Source organism: Notolabrus celidotus, chromosome 15 (assembly GCF_009762535.1).
Source record: "Notolabrus celidotus isolate fNotCel1 chromosome 15, fNotCel1.pri, whole genome shotgun sequence".
In the NCBI taxonomy this organism is placed as follows: domain Eukaryota; kingdom Metazoa; phylum Chordata; class Actinopteri; order Labriformes; family Labridae; genus Notolabrus; species Notolabrus celidotus.
The window spans coordinates 29,535,661-29,554,289 of record NC_048286.1 but is presented as its reverse complement, the minus strand read 5'-3'; the positions used below and the strand labels follow the sequence as shown (position 1 = coordinate 29,554,289).

At 39.8% G+C, this 18,629-nt stretch overlaps 1 protein-coding gene across 13 annotated transcripts in view; it reads right to left on the bottom strand.

Annotated features, from left to right (window-relative positions):
• The window catches only part of ctnnd2b (catenin (cadherin-associated protein), delta 2b), a 237,275-nt gene that overhangs the window by 54,840 nt on the left and 163,806 nt on the right, over nucleotides 1-18,629 (bottom strand). For 10 of the 13 annotated variants that reach the window (XM_034702134.1, XM_034702136.1, XM_034702137.1 and 7 more), the window contains 2 exons: nucleotides 15,735-15,978; nucleotides 9,944-10,000 (listed from right to left, as the gene is read on the bottom strand). In XM_034702134.1, the coding sequence (XP_034558025.1) occupies nucleotides 9,944-10,000; nucleotides 15,735-15,978 (301 nt within the window). The remainder of the gene's footprint in view (nucleotides 1-9,943; nucleotides 10,001-15,734; nucleotides 15,979-18,629) is intronic. The other 3 variants (XM_034702144.1, XM_034702143.1, XM_034702145.1) reach the window with 1 other exon arrangement.

Here is an 18,629-nt window from a genome sequence, read left to right as displayed (position 1 = left end):
CCTTTCCTTCACACATGACTTTAGGTAGCCGCATATAACTGCTGAAGCAAAGAAAAACACACACACTACAACATGAGGTACTCAGTGTGTGTGGAAAAATGGGCTTTTAAAACTTGAATGGAGGGACACGGACTTACTGCTTTTGGCCTGCAGGCACAAGAATATTTGACACACCCACAGAAATTACACAAGTGCACTTCAGAACATCCATAACAAGACAAAACAGCTCAATGCACACACATTTGGAGACGACAGGAGCCAAAATGAGGTGAGAAACAACACACACACACACACACACACAAACACACACATAAACACATACACAACCACAGAGCCAGGACCTAGAACAGTTGTGACCCTGAAGAGAGAGTAACACATCACAGCAGATCAAACTCAACCCGAGACCTCAGGCTTTTTAGCTCCGCAGGCACACACACACACAAACTCACACACACAAACACACACGTGCAATTTCAGTAAACAAATGTAAATATTCTACATGCATTTTTATTTCTCCACATGCACCCAGAATGCTGAGACAACCTGAAGATAAAGTCGACATGTTGGGCCAAATTAGCCGTCCCTAAAATAAATCTTAATTCTGAAGCAGATGAAGTCTCTTAAAGAAATTACCTTCAGTCGCCGTGATTTAATATCAAATGAAGACTCTTTATGTCATCTCTCCTGTGTGTGTTCTGCTTCACAAAGCTGTACTATAATGGCTCATTCATTCACTAACTCTAGCCTGGAGCTGTACCACTTTTCACGTAGCATCTCTTTTATTTTATTATTTCACTCTGTGGACGTGCACGTGTGTGTGTGTGTGTGTGTGTGTGTGTGTGTGTGTGTGTGTGTGTGTATTTCAGTGCCAGGGGAACGCAGGAGCATTCAGCGCTTCCAGTCCCAAACACTGTGCGACAACTTCACAGCAGGATGAGCAAATACCACAGAGCCATCTGTGAACTCGGGGCAAAGTGTTCGCTCGGGGAATGTTTGCACTGTTTAGTGATGGAGTTTAAAAAAATAGAGGAAATGCAACATGTTTGGATGGTACTGCAGTTCTTAAACAGAGGAAAGCCCCACTGAAACTGGAGAGTGATGCTGTAAATAACAAGCATACAGTCTGTGCACAAATGGATTTCATGAACTTTCAGTGAATTTAAGCTAAAATAAAATGTTCTAAGAAGCTAAACTTTAAAGGTTTCACTGTAAAAACGTCTCAACTTAAAATGATAAGTGAACTAGTTGCATGAATTATTTTGAGTTCTAACCACTCTGATCAAGTTGTAATAAAAGAACAGGAAGTTTTCTTGACAATAGGCAAAGTTTGTTAAGTAAATGTCATGTTTTTTTATAACAACGTGATCTTATATGTTAGGAATACTCTATATTAGTCAGCAAGCCAAATTGGTCTTGTACCCTGAACTTATATCTTTATGTTAGCACAACTAAACAGCAAGAGTGGTTAGAACTCAAAATAATTCATGCAACTAGTTCACTTATCATTTTAAGTTGAGAGAACTTATTTTTTACAGTGTTGGTACATTTTGTCTGTTCATAAAATGTGTGGTCTTAATCCTGGTATATTCACAGAGGAGTTTACTAGCTTTCAAACTGTGGCATCACATAGCACATAACAGTACATTTGATTACATGATCCATAATCCAAAAAAATCATGTGTCCTTGAACTAAACCCAATAAACTCACTTAAACTGGTTGATAAAAGAGATTGCAATGAGGTGTTATTTACATATTTTACCAATATTTCACCAGAAATCAATGTCTCCATCAGCAACACTGACCTGTACTGCTTTTGTACTTATTGAAATCCACTATATAGTTTTTTTTTTCAAAATGTATTTGAAGTGTATTTTAATTCTCTAGTTTGACCCATGTTCCATCTGTTATAATGGAGGAGGCAGGTTCAAGACCTACAGTATACTGCAGCCAGTCAGCAGGGGGATGAATGACACTGCATTACGATGACTGATACTAAGGTAAGTGATGCCACATACCCTTTGCCTGGGCATATATTAATGGTCACCTGAGTATATTTGGTGCATTATATTAGCCTTTAGTGAAATTATTTGTATGCGAATATACAACATGAGACACAATTTGTGATCAACTGGTGAGTGCTCGCTCTCTGCTCACTCTGCTTCTCCTGCTGCTGTTCACTGCGACAGACACACTTGCTGTGATTGACACACTCGCTGTGACAGACACACTCTGAAAGACACTTTCTGTGACAAACACACACGGACACTGTGCTGACAAGCACTCTTCTAACATCCCTGCTGAAAATGCACCAAGGGTTTTTGGGCCTCGCGTGTTAGATGTCAACTTGTACTGCAGCTTAATTAGCAAAGCATGTTACCCGCTGTAATTGGGTAATGTTGCTTTGGATTTGGATGGTTTTGATATGCAATGTGATTAACATCAAGTTTCCTCCTAATTCATCTCAGCTGCTGTAAAAAAATATCAAAGGTGAAGTCACTTCATATCTAAAGTCAGATGCTTCTTCATCAATACTAGGGTTAAGACATTTTCTGCTTCCTTTTTATCAGAAAATGTGTTCTAACTGTGAGCATGTGTCTGATAAATGTTCAAGAATGTCATATTAAGTCTGCATGTTCACATGGTATATCCAGAGTAGTGCCCACGTTGGCGCTGGCCTTTCCTGAAATCTTATTGGCCACCCCAGGTGTCACCATAAAATCCTAAGCTATGGTTGGGTATGTGCCTTGTTAAAGGTGGGACTTGCATTTAAATGAACTATTTGGGCAGGTTGGTAACAAACAGGCCACTGCTTTCTTTGTACTTAAATGTCAGACACTTTCCTTTGTAAATTAAGTTAAGGTGTTAGCTTAAATTTGGGAGCAGGACCAATCACCTGACAAACCTACTTACACATAGCCAGCCTACTCCAACCATTTGTCTGTGGTTCTTCAACCCACCCTCCTTCACCTTTCTCTACTGCACTTAACCTTTTTTCCTTATCCCATTCGACTGAACTTGTGCTCGCTTCTTCTATACCCTTGTCTACATCCAGGTACAACCCGGGTCAAGATCAGCTCTGGCAGGATAACACTGAGGCAGAATCCTCATCCAGAGTCTCCTTCTGCTGGGCCACACTACACACAATAATTCATTAAATGTTCAAACTTATATCCTTGTGTGGCGTGGTCCTTGCTAGTGAAGTGCCTTTGAATGTGATTACCGAACTATCATCTTTTGAGTCCTTAAGGGATGAAGCCAAGGAGATTTATGTGTCACCACTCAGTTGTGTAACTTTTTGAATTCAAGAATTTTATTCAGTAACATAACAACTGTACGATACTTTATTGGTGGTATGGAGACAGAATGGGTAAATGCTATTAATTTTTGTATGTGTGCACAGCCACCCCGATTTATGTCAGCGCACCCCAGTTGGCCACCCAAGTCATTAAGTCTGGACATGCCCCTGCCAAGTGCAGCGGTGAAAGGCATTCAGATAACAACACAGAAAGAAGTAACTCTGTCCACTGTTGGTTTGTTTTGCTCTTTAAGGTCATACAAAGTCAAAGCATTAAATGAGACACTTCCATAATCAGTTGACAAGGACTCATCTTCATTAAAGGGCAACATGTGTTTAGTCTAAGAGGCAAAATCCAGGGCTGGAAAACAAAGTCCCAAAAACCTGGATGAATCCTGAACGCAGATTTTTTAACATTTTTGGATCTGTGAAGCCTCCATCGTTTACAGAGAGATGTTACATCTGACTAGTATTTAGATAATCAATGTCATCTTGGAGCTTATGTCACTCCAATAATATAAATCAAAAGAGCATGAGACAGACCCCATGACTTATCTGTATATTTAACTCACCCTTATTGCATTTAAAGAAACACCTTAACCAGATGTCATAGTTTTTTATTTGTGAGTCTTTACCTTCATTCTCTTTTTCTTCCATTCTTTTTGCTTCCTATAAATACAATGCTTTGCTTAAACCACATCCCTACAGCCCCACATGTGCATATATGCACATATATGTGTGTGTGTGTGTGTGTGTGTGTGTGTGTGTGTATGTGTATCTTTTGTGAGCTTCTGAAATCCCAGAGGAGAACGCAGTGTTTAATTTGGTAACTCAGTGGACTGGGACAAAGAACTGAGAGCTGTCAATCCACTCATTGTTCCTAAGCAGCCAGGTGAGTTATCTCCCTTCACTATTTGTTTAGGCGTGTAAGTGTGCATGTGTGAGTGTGTGTGCTGAGTGCACACTGACTGCAATGCTCTCACTCACTCACAGCCAAAACATTTACACCACAGTATCAGATATAAGCAAACCAACAATCAGAGCAAATAAACTACCAGTGAACAATGTTTCAGGGAGCTGCAGGCGGATGATGCTCTGTGCTGTATCGGGTTGAAAGGATTTCCAGTGACTCAGGATTTTACTGAAGTAGAGAGATTTTTAAACCAGAGGGGACTACGGGAGATGTGTTGGATATATTTGCATGTATGTGTGAGGGGTCGGAGATGTTTCTGATGGCTCGTTATCAGATACAAAAACAGGAACGCAGACAGGTAGGTGACTCTGCTGAGTGAAATGAAGATGAAGAACCCAAATTCAGCTTTTGACTAAGTGGCAACCTGTGGTGTAATAAAGACAGAAGCCAGTGTGGATTTTGTGGAGTGAAGAAGAAGAAGAAGAAGAAGAAGAAGAAGAAGAAGAAGAAGAAGAAGAAGAAGAAGAAGAAGAAGAAGAAGAAGAAGAAGAAGAAGAAGAAGAAGAAGAAGAAGAAGAAGAAGAAGAAGAAGAAGAAGAAGAAGAAGAAGAAGAAGAAGAAGAAGAAGAAGAAGAAGAAGAAGAAGAAGAAGAAGAAAAAGAAGAAAAAGAAGAAGAAAAATTCAGATTGGTGCTAACTAACTGTGATTACTCTTCAGCAGGAAATCAAACCTCTTCAGGGGGCCGATTAACAAAAAATCAGCCTGTGAAAAAACTAAATCTGAATCTCTAAAATCTGTGGATACGTGTTAGAACTAAATACTTCCCCCCATCTTTGACGCATGATTAATAACTATCTAAAAATAGTGGGGAAACTTAGGATATGAAGAAAACGTTGATCATCTCTTTTGGTTGACCATGTTTTCACTGTTAAAATAATGACTGAAAACTTTTTACTTTTCTACAAACATTTCTCAGGTCGAAAATTGATAGATGAATTTACATTTCAATTTCTAAAACGGCCGTAGTGACCTGCAGTGTGCTAGTTTTGTCTCCACCTTGTGGCAACAAGAGTACAAACATCGTCCACCTGTGCTCATGACTTTTACCTTCACAGTTGTTCTTTCTTTTTTGTAATTAGGGTTATTTTCTTATTTATCTGGGGCATTGAACTCTTATAGCTTGTTCCACCATAACTGCAGAGGCTGTCACCTTCCTCCATACAATGTTTGTTCCCTCCTTTAGCAAACCGATCATCCCATACTGAAAGTAATGCTTCCCCACTGGTCCTGATGTCACTAAGGACAGACACAACATTTCAAAACTATGGTGTCCTACTTCAAAAAATTAACCTCAGTTTGATCGACGTCTCCAAAGTGTTTGGACTCTATTCTTTCTTTAATAAAGAGGAACTTTTCATTTTACATTCTGAACACATTAATATTAACTGCAGACTCATTCAACGCATGAATCAAACTATATTTGAATTAACAGTGTGTGTGTGTTTGTGTGTGTGTGTGAGTGTGTGTGGAGGCACCTTTTCCTCCATGAAGGAGATCAGAGTGAGAAAAAAGAAGACAGACTGAGGCAAGAACTAGAAAAGTGTGTGTGTGTGTGTGTGTGTGTGTGTGTGTGTGTGTGTGTGTGTGTGTGTGTGTGTGTGTGTGTGTGTGTGTATTTGTGTGTGCCATTGTGTTTTCCAGACTGTGTGTGTATGTTTGAGAGTATAATGGCATGGCTGACTGACTGGCCCACTGAGGCTGAGCAAGATGAGGGAAAGGTCGGGAGATGTCAGGCAGAGCCGAAACACACACGCACACACACACACACGCACGCGCACATGCACACGCACACGCACACGCACACGCACACGCACACACACACACATACCTATATAAGCCCTGTTAGTAAATATAGATCAGGGATTCTCACTGTGCCTATGAGCATGAAATAAAATGGGGCACTTTTATGATCAGGCCACATCCTGTCTGGCACAAATCTTTCTTTATGTTGGCAGAAACGTTTCAATAAATTACCGGCAGCCTGAAGGAGGAAATGCGTTGGAGTGCATTAGAGGCGGTATCCACAGTAACAATGCCTTCATTTGCCCAGACTGTCCCAGTGTGTGTCTTGATGAATCAGCTAAAGGATATTTGTTTTGTGAATTTACAGGATGAAGGTAACATCAAGGGGGAAACTTTGGTCCTAACACTTTTTCAGTTGTGATGAATTTTCCCTGCTGCTGCAGACAACACAAGCACAAAATGAAAACAGCTACTTTTTTTTTAGATCATAACAAAAGTAGAACAAAAAAATTATAAGTAGCTATTGATGAAAGTCAATGAGGAAACATCATTTTCCTCTTTATTTTGATACCTATGATTCCAAACAAAAGTCAAAACAAAAGGCAGATTGCTTAAAGAACTGTGTGCGCCATCAAAACCCAGAGATGTGCATGCCATGCTGAAAATCAAACATACTTCCTGCCAGGCACAAGAATAATCTCTTTGTTCCCACTGCAAAGTGATACAAATAAAAGACTTGATTTTTGTACACCTGCACTTAATTAGCAAAGGTGGAAATCACAAGTGACACAAAAAAATAAACTCATCCTTCATGTATGACTGAGCAAACTGACAGATGACAAGTAACTGTTCAAGCACAGCCACACTCATGTATGTTGGGACGAGGCGTGTAATTCCTCAGAAGATTAACTTGCTGCTCCACACTTCAAGATCCAGACACCTGCATCAGAAACTCTAAACCTTCTTTTACACTGTGTGTGCATGTGTGCATGCATGCGTGTGCGTGTGTGTGTGTGCGTGTGTGTGTGTGTGTGTGGACTCCGAATCAGCTTGATTTTTTATTTTTCGTGTGCATGTTCACAGACTTCAGCTTTCAGAGTTTATTGACCTTACATAATCGATATTTACGTCTACATCTGTGGATGTGATATAGATTTCCATCAGACAGACTCCTCTTGTTTCCCAACAATGATTTACTGAATTTTGACAAACTCACATTTCTCAAAGCAATGTTGTTTGTTGACTCCACTAGTTTGTAAGTCTGTCTTTGCCATTTATTTAAGATAAATAACATCAATGTTTGTATTTATCTATTTTATCTTTTTAAACTTAAGTTAAGACTTTTCTAGTATTACAAGCCATCATTTGTTCTTTGCTAGTAGTGGTAGCTAATGTTCTGACTTTACTGGAATAATAAATAGTACTGCTGCTAGGATGGTTACTTTTTTGCTCTTTAATTAACAATGATAATTATAATATTTGTATTTGTTTAGCACTTTTTAATACAGTTAACAAAGTGCTTCACAAAAACAGAGAATAAAAGTGGGCTAGGAAACAAAAAGCTTTCTTTCGGTAAGCTTTCAGGATGTCATATAAGGTGCCACAAAGACTGATCAAGGAACAGTAAGGAGAGAATGCTTAGACTGTATGACAAGATGAACGACATGGCAGCTCAATAAAAGTGGAGCCAATAGATTTAAAGCTCTCCCTACTGACTGCCTGCAGTAAAGGTCATAAAGCCTGGCTCCCTCCATGTTAACAGGTGGGGCAGAGATCAAACAATAAAATCAAAAACCATTCTCTGGCAGTGCTTTGTGCAGAATCGAGAGAGAACTGTGAGAGGAAACACAACAACACATAGAAGTTTGGGAGTTTCCTTCAGTTTCATTGAACTTCTGTGACTGACAGCATCTCCTTCAAACTGAACCAAGATTTAGTCACGCTGTGGACTGAGCCACCCCGAGGAAGCTTTGTCATTGTATCTATAATGTCAGGTCTGTGCTCGTTATCAGAAGGAGTATAGCGTCAATACTTTGGCTGTGAGAGCCGATCCTTGCTGCACATATCCTGGCTTCAAATGCACAAGAGGTCAGTCCCACTGACACTTTGGTGCAGTGAGGAAGTGCATTGTCCATCTCTGTGTAAAGTTAGTGGGTTCAACAAGGTTTCTGTGCCAGACCCTTGGACACAAAATTCAACATGGACTTATGAGCCAAACTTGGCATAGTGTACGTAGACAATCAGTGGCCAAGGACAGGACCAGGCTGAACAGTCTTTGGATAAATGTAGTCTTTCATTTGTGTTGTTAGCCGATATGACTTCAGATAGTTTAGTTAGCTAAAATTCTGCTTCCCAACTTATTTCAGCACGTCTTTTATTGATGTTAAAATTTGACAATTTTCAGTATTATAAGCTATTTTTTTACTTTTTGTCTTTGGGGTTTTGTTAGATAATATAACAGGGTCTTACTATCCATCTTTCTTACCGATCAAATGCATGATTCTGATTGGTCAAACCCCCTCAAAGCTGCTGTTGGTACTCACAGAGTAAACATCTGTTCAGTGAAAGGGACTTTGAATGTCAACACTATCCCTCCAAACCAGATTTCCTCTTAGCCCCCCAACACAGATCAGCGTGTGCAGTCACGATAGTGCCAGACTCATAACCAATCGGGGACGTAGTAGGGGCCACCCCTTAACCAATCAGGACAGAGGATTGGAGATTAGCTGTGATTGGTTCGTTATAACGGGAACAAGGGGAATAATAACATTGCTTGATACAAAGGCATTGGAAAACACAGACATTTCGCAATAGTCTCAAATTACTTCACTTACCGATGAGTGCCGATGGGTATTATGACTTTTTACACCATTCCTACCAACAGCAGCTTTAACAACACTTATTATTTCTGAATACTAAAAGCAACACTAAGGACAACCTGATCACACACGTCACACATATCAAAACAATTCATGGAACGAGTATCCTGTCTATAATTTCACCTTCACTTAGACAACACAACAAAAAAGTTACTTTGGGATTTTTCAAAGTCTAAGCAGAATGGATTCAGAGTGAGACTGGTCTTGTCTCACCCTGTTGGAATTCTATTCCGCATGTCCACCAGCTAACCTTACTTACATTAAAGGTAGAGGTGACACATGCAACATCTGCACTCCTACAAAGATACAAAGTCAGTACCAAAACATCCAAACAGACTGCAAAACAGGCAGACAAACTTCCTCAGTCGTGAGGGATGAGTGCAAGGTTATTGTTGTCAGTCAAAATGTTTGACATTTTGGCAAATACACCTCCTGGAATGAGAATATCATGGCATAGCAATAAAATCTGATCCCAGAATAAATGCCAGGCAATCATCATGACTGAACCACCACAAAGCATGTGAAGAGTTCACCTGGACAGACGGACAGACTAATGGAAACAAATGAAAGACAGAATAAATCCACAGACAGATAAATGGATGGAGGTATGGATGGATAGATGGACAGCCAAAGGAGAGAATGAGAAATATCTACACTGTAAAAATTTGAATCATCTGGTGAGCCATATTGTTAAAATGCAAATAAGTAGATTAAATCTGGATTTTATCATACAACTGATTTTATATTTTATTTTTAATATTTCTCTCTGTTTTTAGGACAAAGAGGATGTCATTTTAATGTCACAGTATGATGCAATGTCCTTTATTTTGTCTCCAATTTAGAACCAATGCATGAGGCTAAAACAAAGTGATCCATTGTTTCTAAGAGTAACATGGGTGACAGTGCGAATGGGATATATCACGCTGCTTCAACATTAGCAGCTGTGTCAGATATCGGTGTCATATAGAGAAGATGGAAAGATTTAGTGAATGAGACAAAAGGTAGATAGATAGACAGAATGAATATATGTGTAAATAAATGGTTGGATTACTTTGTCATTCTTTGCTCGGCTTGATTTTGATTCCACACAAGGAATTCTGGGTCGTACCTATCGAGGGGGACAGGCAGAGAGAAACAAGAGAGAGGTTTTTGTTGGCTTTCTGGCAGAAAATTGCTCATATTAGTGAAGATTAGTGAAAATCAAAATGTAGCCACTAAGCTCGTCTTTCTCTCTCAGCATTTAGTTAACAAGCAATGGCGGTGAAGGTGGGCAGGGTGAGGGCATGCACTTAAAGCAGGTGGTGAGATGGTGGATATGTTGGGAAAAGAGAGGGTCTTAGGATTACACAGAGGAGGTACTGTCTGGTTCTGTTCATGTTCACTAAAAATATCTGGATTGTTTCTGTCATGTTTGTGCTCGTGGAGAAGATTTCATCATTTAGGTGTCCACTGAAGAGCCGGTTAAAAGAACACTTTCAGACAGCTGGAAATGAGCAAAGATTGTCATAGTGTTTCAAATGACCTGAGTTTGAACACACAAGGTATATAATGCTATTCTTATATCTGTGTCTGAAGAGGATTAAATGAAGTTTTGACTCACTCAGGTTCTATTTGTTCATTTATTTTAAGTTTGATTGAGTGACTCACTTTATCTCCAAAAGCAGGACTTTTACCAGAATAGCTACACGGTGCTTTACTAACAAGCTAAGCTGCTACGCCTGTCATGTGTGAGTTCAATTTAAACTAGATTTACCTTATCCTTATGTTTAGAGAGTTGACTAAATTTACAAGTACAAACAGAAGCTATTTAATGGAAGAAATAACTTCTGTAATGTGCTGAACTCTACCTATGTTCACCACATACATAGGTTTATCACAGTTGTAGTATCATAATACCATAGCCTGTGTAAGCCTGTAGGGATATATTAATGTGGATGATTGGTGTGTAAACATTTAACAAACACTTTGTCTGATTAGCTAACATCTTTAAAACTGAGTGTTTTAGACAAAAAATCCCATAAAATTACCAACAATATCAGCAAACTTTGGAAGCACCTTATTATATATATTTGTTTTTGACGGGATAGTTATGTCGGCATTAGGAGAGGACGTTTTTTGTATGAACAATAATGACTAGCTCAGGTTTTTTCTGAGTAAACAGATACTCCCTCAGTTGAACTATGGGTATCCAGTGTTTTCAGCAACTGTCTGATTGTCCCTTAATTCGCCAAGTAGCCCAATACATTGAATGAATTTAACATGCGTCATCTCTTCTCCATGAAGCATTCCTTGTTGGCTCAATTGATCCTGGAGAAATGCCTAATGCGCCTGCACAAAATAGACAAACTTACACAATATCATCGATGTTACTTTGATCTCCCAAAGTCTCAAACCAAAACTAGACTTATTTTGGATCAAACTCAGACGGCATGTTTGCTATCTTAAGTGGCCTTAATCTGGATCTTCAGATTTTACATGATAATGTTGACTGGTCTAGATTTTCAGCGTTGGATGTGTCCTGGTTTGTTGCTCGTTTGTAGTCCGAGTAGTGTTGACCAATCATGTATCAGCAGGCTTTGATGTGTGCAGGAAAAATAGTCTATGTGGAGAGCAAAAGCAGGCAGGATGCACATCGTCGTAATGACATCCAGACTCGCACCGTTTAATCTGACGATGATTTGTTGACGATGTGTTGCAAAAGCGCATCAGTGTTTTTCTTCTCCTCCTGAGTAGTTTGAATTTTCAGTTTACAAAATCTTTGTCATGATGTCATTTCTAGGGGTGTCCCGATACGATATTAATATCGGATATCGGTTCGATATCAGCAAAAAAAACAGTATCGGTTTATACCGGCCTGAATCTAAAATCTCGGATTATAAGCATTCCAATATAAGCAGTCCATTCCAGCTCTTCTATCCAGCATCACCCCTGCGAGGTGCATTCAGGGACCGTCGTAAAAGTGCAATACAGCCCTTATATTGTGTCCATGGCATTTTTATTTGAATCAAGAGAATCAAAATATCCTCATAGTGGTCACATCAAGAATGTTTTCTTTTTACTTTTTAGCAGTGAGAGGCTAAATCATTTAACTTGAGATATTACACAAAAGTGTTTTATTTATTGTTCTCTGTTTGAGTAATGTCACTTGATCAAGCCTTTTCTAACATTCCATACTACAAAATAAGTAATAAAAGTTTGTATGATCCGTGCTGATATCGTATCAGATCGATATCGGTATCGGACAAAACTCAAGGCTGCAATATCGGTATCGTATCAGAAGTGAAAAAGTTGTATCGGGACACCCCTAGTTATTTCGACAAAGTTAAGACCAGTAACTTATAAGTAAGCCACAAGAAAACATTTCCTTTTGAGTTCTGAAGTAAGCCAGATTGAAGCCTCTGTGTGTCTACTGTTGAACTGAGACCTACAGGTAGTTTAAACAGATGAACAGGCGCTATCCTGGGGGATGTAACAGCTTTTACTCCCTGACATTCACAGATGTCTTGGATGGATGTAGATCTCTTAACTTCTAGCTATGCTGGAATTAGTGAAAGGTTGGCATGCATAGGCATATATCACCTTCAACTTCAGGCATTAATAGAAGATAATGGATTGTGGGTTCCAAGATTGATCTGGTCTGAATGAGAAATGCTATTAGGATGTTGAGGTACCAGTATCTCGTTAATTTAGTACCATAACCATAACCAAGTAAAGCGCCAGGATATTTTGCAGTTTGAGAGTAATTCAGCCCTGGTTTCAAAATATGTCCTCAGTATGATCGAATGGATTTGGGGCTATATGTTTCAAACATGCTCAAGAAACTGGAAACTATTGAGAGATCTTTTTTATGGGATTTGTTGAGATGATTTTGACATCAAATGTTATAAAATGCTTTAATAAGTAATTCTCTTTGAAATGAAAGACTTGCAGCGCTGACGCTTGAAGACAGAATAATTTCAGGATCAAACTGTGTGGTGAAGTTTTAATCTCAGGGGGACCCTCCCTTTAACCCAACATGGTCTGCAAGCTACACAGACAGCACTGTGTTGCTCAGACACCACTTACACTGACGTTGGCTGTGCATGACGTGAAGGAAAAGCAAAATGCCATGCATCACAAGTCAGTCCTTCACACGTGGCAATGCAGATGTGTAACAATGAAGCCGGAGCTAAAGATTGAACAAACAGACAATGTGAGTGCAATGTGCAAGAGAAAAAGAAACACTCAAGACGATGAGTGGAGGACAGAGCAATGGCAACAACAACAGTCACCCGTCCTGACGACTCGGAGAGATGCTCTTAAGTTTCAGAATGTGAGCGTATAATAAGCACTTCAGCAAAAAGTGGTGCACTCATTAAAAAAATATAAGACTGGTGCAAAAAGCAAAATATAGTTATTTATATATACATTCTGCTTACACCTGAGCTGAAATGTCACAAAGAGAAACACTTCAACTTTAATTAGGCAGCTTCTTTCTGTGGCATCACGTCTGTGCAGTCATTAGTCAGAGAGAAGAGGCTAACAAGGAAAAAAAATCCAAGACACGACTGGAATAGTATTTGAAACTTGATTGTAACTGGGACAAAAGAATGATAAAAACATCCATTAAGCTGTTAGTGTGTCTCTCTCTGTTAGTCTTTGTTATCTGTCACTGTCTCTCTCTCCCTCTTCCTCACACGCCAACACTCATACACAGATCTCTCTTGTACTAAAAGCAGACTTTGTGTACTTTCCACATAAACTGAGTCTACCTTCTGCACAGAGGGTAACTGAGTGTCACTGACGGAGGGGCACTTACTCTCTAACAGCGATGGCAAACTTTAAATTGGGTCTAGAGGTGTGTGCAGGCACTCATACGGCAGCGTGAACGAGTCCCATCAGTAGGCAAACCAGAGAGGACAGTGAAAGATGTGGCGTGATGTGTGCCTCATACTAAAGCCCAGATTCAGCCAGCCCTGCAGCACTGAACTGTCAAATGTTGACAGTCAATTATCTGCTGAGGTGAAACAAACTGCGTTGTGTCACCACATTACAACTGTGATACTCTGGATGCAATTAAAATCTTTTCCACTGTTAAAGCCTCTGGAAACACTAACCACTGCTGCCCTCTAACCATGGGCTCTAAACATGATTGGAATCATTTAAAAATTCATCTTTGAATCTTCTTTAAAACGTATAGAGTTATATTTCTGTTAACTTTCTTGATTTGGGGCTTGAATTTTGGAGATTAAGTCATTAATTACTGTAAAATTTGGTGTAGAAGACACATTTTTAATACCTCTTTTTATACCTAAAAAGTGAGCTCCTTTCTATGTAATGCTAGGACCAGTATACCAGTACACTATAGAAAATGATTTTGTGGATAGTAAATATAATCCATACAAATTGTCTAAATTATATTAAATGATTTAGTTCAGCAACTGTATTATAATGGGTACATTTGACCTTCTTTATCTATTTTTAACAGTAAAAATGTGTACAGAAATACACAAAATAATATCTACCCAAAGATATTGGGTATGCACTGAAGGGTGTGTATGCTTCATCACTTCTTCTTTGCTGAGGACAGTTTCGGTTGCCGAGACTCTCCGGTTGGGGTTTGGCATCATGGTGGAAGGTAGGATTGATATTAGGGTTGCCACCTTCCAAGCAGAAAAATAAAGGCATGGGGATGCCGCTCTGCCGGGGCCGACCACCGGTTGTGGTAAATCATAATAAAGACATTGTTTTAGTAATGTGTTGCCTTCACTGTTAGCTTGTTTGCTAATCAGGTGCTGCCTGTAATCTAACTGTACAACCAGTGTGGCTGTAGCTCAGTCGGTATGGACAGTTGTCTAGTAATCAGAAGATTGGTGGATTCGATCCCAGCTCTGGTAGTCATAAACTTATTTTTAAGTTGTGAAATGTATTAAAAAAAAAAGAGTAGATTTTACCTAAATTATTTTAGTATTTCATCATAGTAAAATATTGGTAGTCTTCACTTTAAACATTTGGTAAAATGTACACTATTTAATAGAGTGCAAATTGTTACATCAATTTTATTGAGTAGAATCTATAGGTAGTTTTTTATAGTGTCTAAAATGCAGAGAGAGCTAGTCTGTTATGCTATTCTTGCCAAAAGATGGTGCTTTGAGAACCAAGCGACCGCCTCAGTGTGCAGAGCATGCTGGATATATAGCAAGGCAGAACGATATAGCCATCTTTACTCCCTCATTAGGTCCAATTAAAAGAAAAACCGTGGTAAACTATTAGGTGGATAAACCTTGTGGAGTGCTGGTTTGATTGAACAGACCTTAGGCTTTAAGATAAATACCCAACAGAGGAGGAAGGCATGAGTCTAGACTCTCGACATATTGGTTGCGGGCAGTGGACTCCATCACACTATGATGTGTTCTGTGTGCTAAGCTCTATAACTATGTGGTTAGCTGGCAGCGTAGTGATAATAAATGGAGCTACACATCTGTATTGAAACTGCACGTTGCTGAACACAATGTCAGTCTTGAGGCCAGAGGACAATCTACTCAGCAATATGAGCTGGTTTTATTTTCTACCATGGTTTTTCTGATGATTGAAATTGTTGATTGATTATTTTCATACAGATCTGAAAGCTTGATGAGAGTCTGAACTTTGATACCTAAAATCTGTTTTTAACATTTTGAGCCAGATTTCCAGAGGCTTTAAAGATCCATATTATTGACCACTTTTTTTTATTGCATTGACACTTTGACTTTGGTGAATCTGGCCCTCAGTAAGATCAGTGAAAGTGGGAAGGGAGCAGAACAAAGCGCTTCATCAACAAGCCAGAGCTGGTTTTTATACATTAGTCATGTTTTTTTCCTCACCTTGGGTCCTTCTGGATGCTGTCCACTGAAGGGGACCGGCCCAAGGCAGCTTCAGGAGGGAGGGTGTTGCCCGACTTGCTGTAAGGCGACTCTGTGGACGGGCAGAACTGCAGAGTGCGGTACGGGTTGGCATAGTCAGCCGCCCCGCTTCCGGTGGCGAAGCTGCCTCTCTGAAAGGTGCCCGTGGCGCTCTGGCTTCCCGTTCGCTGCAAGGGGATTGGGTCGACACCAGGGGAGGGCGGGGCTAAAGTAGGAAGAGGAGCGTAGGGAAAAAGCAGATAGTTGAGGACCTCTTGGTATAACTGGTTCACCACTGGGTTTGATGTAGCCGCGTAGAGGCAGGGGAGTCAGGGGAGAAGAGAGCAAACACGAGTGCCAACACAACACAAGGGTGAACGTACACACACATACACACAAACGATGGCCAAAAAAAGCAACAACGCCATCCATGGAAACAGCAGAGAAGAAAAAAAAACAGAAAGAGAAGAAGAAAGTTATGAAATAAAAGTAACATATAACAGCACAGCTAAATAACTTACTACTCAACAGGTGGAGTGACTTCAGATGAAAGAAGAACATATTTTATTTCAATAAAGTTCTTCAACACATAACAAAAAGCAGATGATCAAATAGTCAAAGCAAACAGACGAACAAAACAAATTAAAACAGACATAACAGATAAAACTGCTCATATCAAATGTTAACATTAAAGCTTGTGTATCAAGTCTTTCTCAAGGTGACCATCAAGAACTGCCTCTCTTCAGGGTGCTGATTTTGGCCCAGTGGTTAAGTTGCACACTGCATGTACAGAGGATAGTTCCTGTAGCCCAGTTTTGGACCCAACCTGTAGCCTTTTACAGCATGCCATTTCCTGTTCTCTCAGTTCCCTGCTCTATCCACTGTCCTATCCTCTGAATAAAGACATGAAAGCCCCTCAAAACTTTACCAAACTGCCTCTTGCATGGCTTTAGCATGGCTGGATAACTGTGCTATCATTCTGGCAGGCCTGAAGTTATCAGGAGGGATTACAGGTGTCTCTCTTTGTAGTCCAAGTGTGACTGTAGAGCTGTTGGTGCCAAAGACTTTTGACCCCCACTGTCCCTCAAAGTGATCTAATGTGGCTTCATTTAGCTGGTCTGCAGAAAATTTGCCTTCCTATATGAGTGTGTGGCTGTGTTTCCTTTGCTTTTCTGAATTAACCTGCTGATACTGATGCTTTTGATAATTAACTGTTCACTAACCCTAAACTAAGGAGTCACCTGGCAAAAAAGAAAGGCAGAAAACTCATTACATTTTCTATTTTCAAGGTTTTATTTCAAGATTAGCTACTATTTTTGTTGATATTTTTTACTATAATGGGTAAAATTTACTATTTTTAGATCATTTAAAAAAAATAGGGCTGGGTGATACATCCATTTTAATGATTTATTCATATTTGTGGTTTTGGAAGATTTAAAAAAAATAAAAATCTAGAATTTTTTCTAACAACAACAACAACATGACTGCCTGTGTTAATGAAGACTGTTCCCAATAAAGGCACAAGGCCACAGTCTCGTCAGTTGTGTCGAAATGGTTTGGTCTTGAGACATCAGACCTCAAACATTACATTGCGTTGCATTCAAAGTCTGTTGCATCTGAAGGCAGCAGCGCAACCAATTTATTTCAACATCTTAAACAGAGGCGTGCAGCCGAGTGGGAGAAATGTGTCTCACTACAAAATGTACACGACTGCTAGAGCCAACTAACACTCGTTAAAAAGCAGTCAACATTAGTGAGAGCATTTTCCCATTGCATCGAATATGACAAGAAAGGAACATAGGTAATACTGAGGCAGTCACGCTGCATAACACTAAAGATTGGTGCTCATATAAACAGTGGAACAGCCTGGGTGTATCCACATCCACTGGGTTCAACCACAGATATGAGCTATGCAGCCACAAGTATTTTGCTGATGTTGCCGTGCCTCATCTGCACAACAGCTAACAGTGATGTCGTTTTTATTCACCTTCAACAAAGCAAAGTGTCTGCCTCCAAACGGCTTACTTTTCATGACTACATTGGGGAGGGATATCACCTAAGGGCTAAAACTTGTTTTGAGTCGTTTCTTGGTCATGTGTAGGTTTTTTTGTTTTTAAAGAGGGAGAAAAAATATCAACATAAATAAAGTTTGAAAAAAATCTGAATTTTATTTTTTGGCCATATCGCCCAGCCCTACTGTAGAGACATGAGAACATCTCAATACCTGAACCTGAACCCTGCAGACGTCCTCTGTCAGACTCAAACTGAGAGCTGAATTGTTTTCTTGTTAAACAGCATTTCAAAAACCACTTGGGCATGGTAGTCAACGCGCTTACAGCGGCACGCTCAGAGGGAGGTGAGTTGGGTCAATGTGTGTGTGTTTGTGTGTGAGAGTGTGTGTGTGTGTGTGTGTAACTGCAGAACAGCAGGGACCCTGACAAGGCCTGAGGAAATTCACCTGTGATGTGAAGTGGAGTGTGAAGTGTTGTCTGCTTGTTTCCAACTCTCTTTATTATCTTGAAACTATTTGAACTGACCTTGAAACCCAGGCAGGCTTCAACAGCTACTTTGTTTTGCACAAAGAAAATAGAGAGCAGATGTAAAATATGAAAGAGGAAAAAAGAGAGAGAGGATTTGACGGAGTGCTGCTGTCGTGACTTACATCCAGAGACACACAGCTGTAGGTGAAGATTGAGTTCTCTCCATGCATCAAAGTGGCTTATCAGAGCGAGAGGTGGGCCACTGCGACTGAAATGACCTCAAATCTTCTAATTATTAGGGTAACTCTGTCGATTTTGGAGAAAAGCCCTGTGGATTTCTCTCCTTCATACCTTCTGTCTATGTGTGTTTCTCCTTGCAACAATATTTTTGGTTCAG